The 1,925-nt window shown below is 51.7% G+C and overlaps 1 protein-coding gene across 1 annotated transcript; it reads right to left on the reverse strand.

Moving 5' to 3' along the window:
- Nucleotides 1-823: 823 nt before the first annotated feature.
- bhlha9 (basic helix-loop-helix family, member a9) lies at nucleotides 824-1,696 on the reverse strand. The gene has a single exon (XM_062405443.1). It carries the CDS (start codon nucleotides 1,694-1,696, stop codon nucleotides 824-826), a length of 873 nt encoding a protein of 290 aa, XP_062261427.1.
- Between the last annotated feature and the right edge of the window lie 229 nt (nucleotides 1,697-1,925).

Below are 1,925 nucleotides of genomic sequence, written 5' to 3' on the forward strand. Positions count from 1 at the left end.
AGAACAATGACAAGAATGGACTTGTAAGGACATTTTTGTAATGAGTGAAGGACCTCTGTCATCTCTTACTCCGAGAGGTTGAGCCTTCTGACCTTAGGCTATAATCAAACACATAGACACGCACACACAGACATGCATGCACACATAGACACGCATTCTCGCACTTACACTCATGCAACAACAAGGCTTTGTGTTGTGTGGAAGATGAGAGAAGCAAATAAATGAAATGTTGTTGTCATGAACTCGTTTTAACATTTAATTCTGAAGTTTAGAAAACGATGTACAAGCTCTTTACAATTTTACAAACACCGGGTCAACAGACCCACAGATACTTTATATGCCATACAGAGAATAAATACATTTACAAATGTTGAGCTTTGGGCTCTAATCCGAAATCACATTTCTGTAGGATCCACTTTCCACTGCTTGAAAATATAGTGTAGGAACAGTAACAGTATACCACAGCAAAGGCAGGCTGTCTTTGTCGATCAGTCGGCTTATGCATTTCATGGTTGCACACATTTGGTAAAATAATGTACAGTAATTCAGCAGTTGTGCAGCTTTAACAACTAGAGCAGCAGATTGTACAACATTCTTTGGGTTAACCAATTTGAAATGCAAGGTCAAAATACATTTGTCAGTATTTACAACATTCTGCAGTCTCGATTGCCATTGAACTTTTATTTATGTCTGTCAGTAATATTGTTCCTACTATACTGAGTTGATTGCCACAGCAGAGAACACAAAAACCTCATGTGACGTGTCTCCCTGAGATGGTGTCACAGTCCACTGGTGTCGTCAGGGCGCACGGGGGGGGTACCTGTTACAGTATGTCCGAGCACAGAGACAGGCTGTGCTCGGACTCGGACTTGTAGCTCACCTGCCATGGAAGCCCCAAAGCGGGAGGAGGCTCCACAAAAGTGTCCACATATCCCTGCGTGCAAGAGGCCCACATCCCCGGCTGGTAGCCCAGCCCCTCGCCCACCTGAGGGTACCCCAGAGGACTGGGCGGGTGGTTGTGCGGGCTGCTGCAGTGTCCATGCGAGGCGTAAAGCTGTCCCTCGGTGGGGTAACAGGGATAGTGTGGGGACGGTGGACATGATGACACCATGTTGTCCATGAAGACATGGGGCTCCGTGGCAAGCCTGTGCACGTGAGGCCCAAGTTGGGGCTGCACCTGGTGAGAGAGGGACGCGTGCCAGGGGATGTAACTCTGATGCTCTAGACGCGGGACCGTTACCCGGGTCTGGTCCGATCGAGATGCTCCCGTGACAGCGGCCCCCGCGGTGGCCCTGTTGCACTCCCGGTGGCTGCAGGCCTTGCCGGGGGGGTTGGAGTTCAGGAACACTGAGAGCGCGGAGATGCGGTTGATGGCCCTCTGCAGCGTGGCGATCTTGGACAGCCGCTTGCCGCTGAGGTCATGGTTCAGGGCGACGCGCAGGGCATTGAAGGCTTGGTTGTAGTCCATGATGCGCTTCCGCTCGCGCACGTTGGCTGCCATCCTCCGAGCTTTGGAACGCACAGGTCGATTGCGCTTCTTGGTCTGGCCCTCCTCGAGGTCACTCGGGCTGCTGTCGGAACTCTCGCTGTCCTCGTAGGACGCCTTGTGACTCCCGTCGTCCTCTTCTTCTCCCAGAATTCCAAGCTCCAGCTCCTCCTCAGAGAACTCTGATACTTCGACACTGCTGCAGCTCATTCTGTCGATACCAGGGCCGGGGATTGACCAGTCTGAGGTGTGTTGGCAGCTCCCTGACTGTTTGTTTGTGTGGGGCTGTCGGTGTTCGCTGCTGTGCCGACAGCCCAGGTACTCTCCTCCTCTGACTCCTCTGCTGCCTTGTGATTACTTGTACCTGACTCTTGTACAGGTTGGCCTGCTTTTAAAAGCTCTTGAAGTCACATGGCACAGTCACCTTTGAGGAATGGTG

This window comes from Platichthys flesus, chromosome 15 (genome assembly GCF_949316205.1).
Source record: "Platichthys flesus chromosome 15, fPlaFle2.1, whole genome shotgun sequence".
Taxonomy (NCBI): Eukaryota; Metazoa; Chordata; class Actinopteri; order Pleuronectiformes; family Pleuronectidae; genus Platichthys; species Platichthys flesus.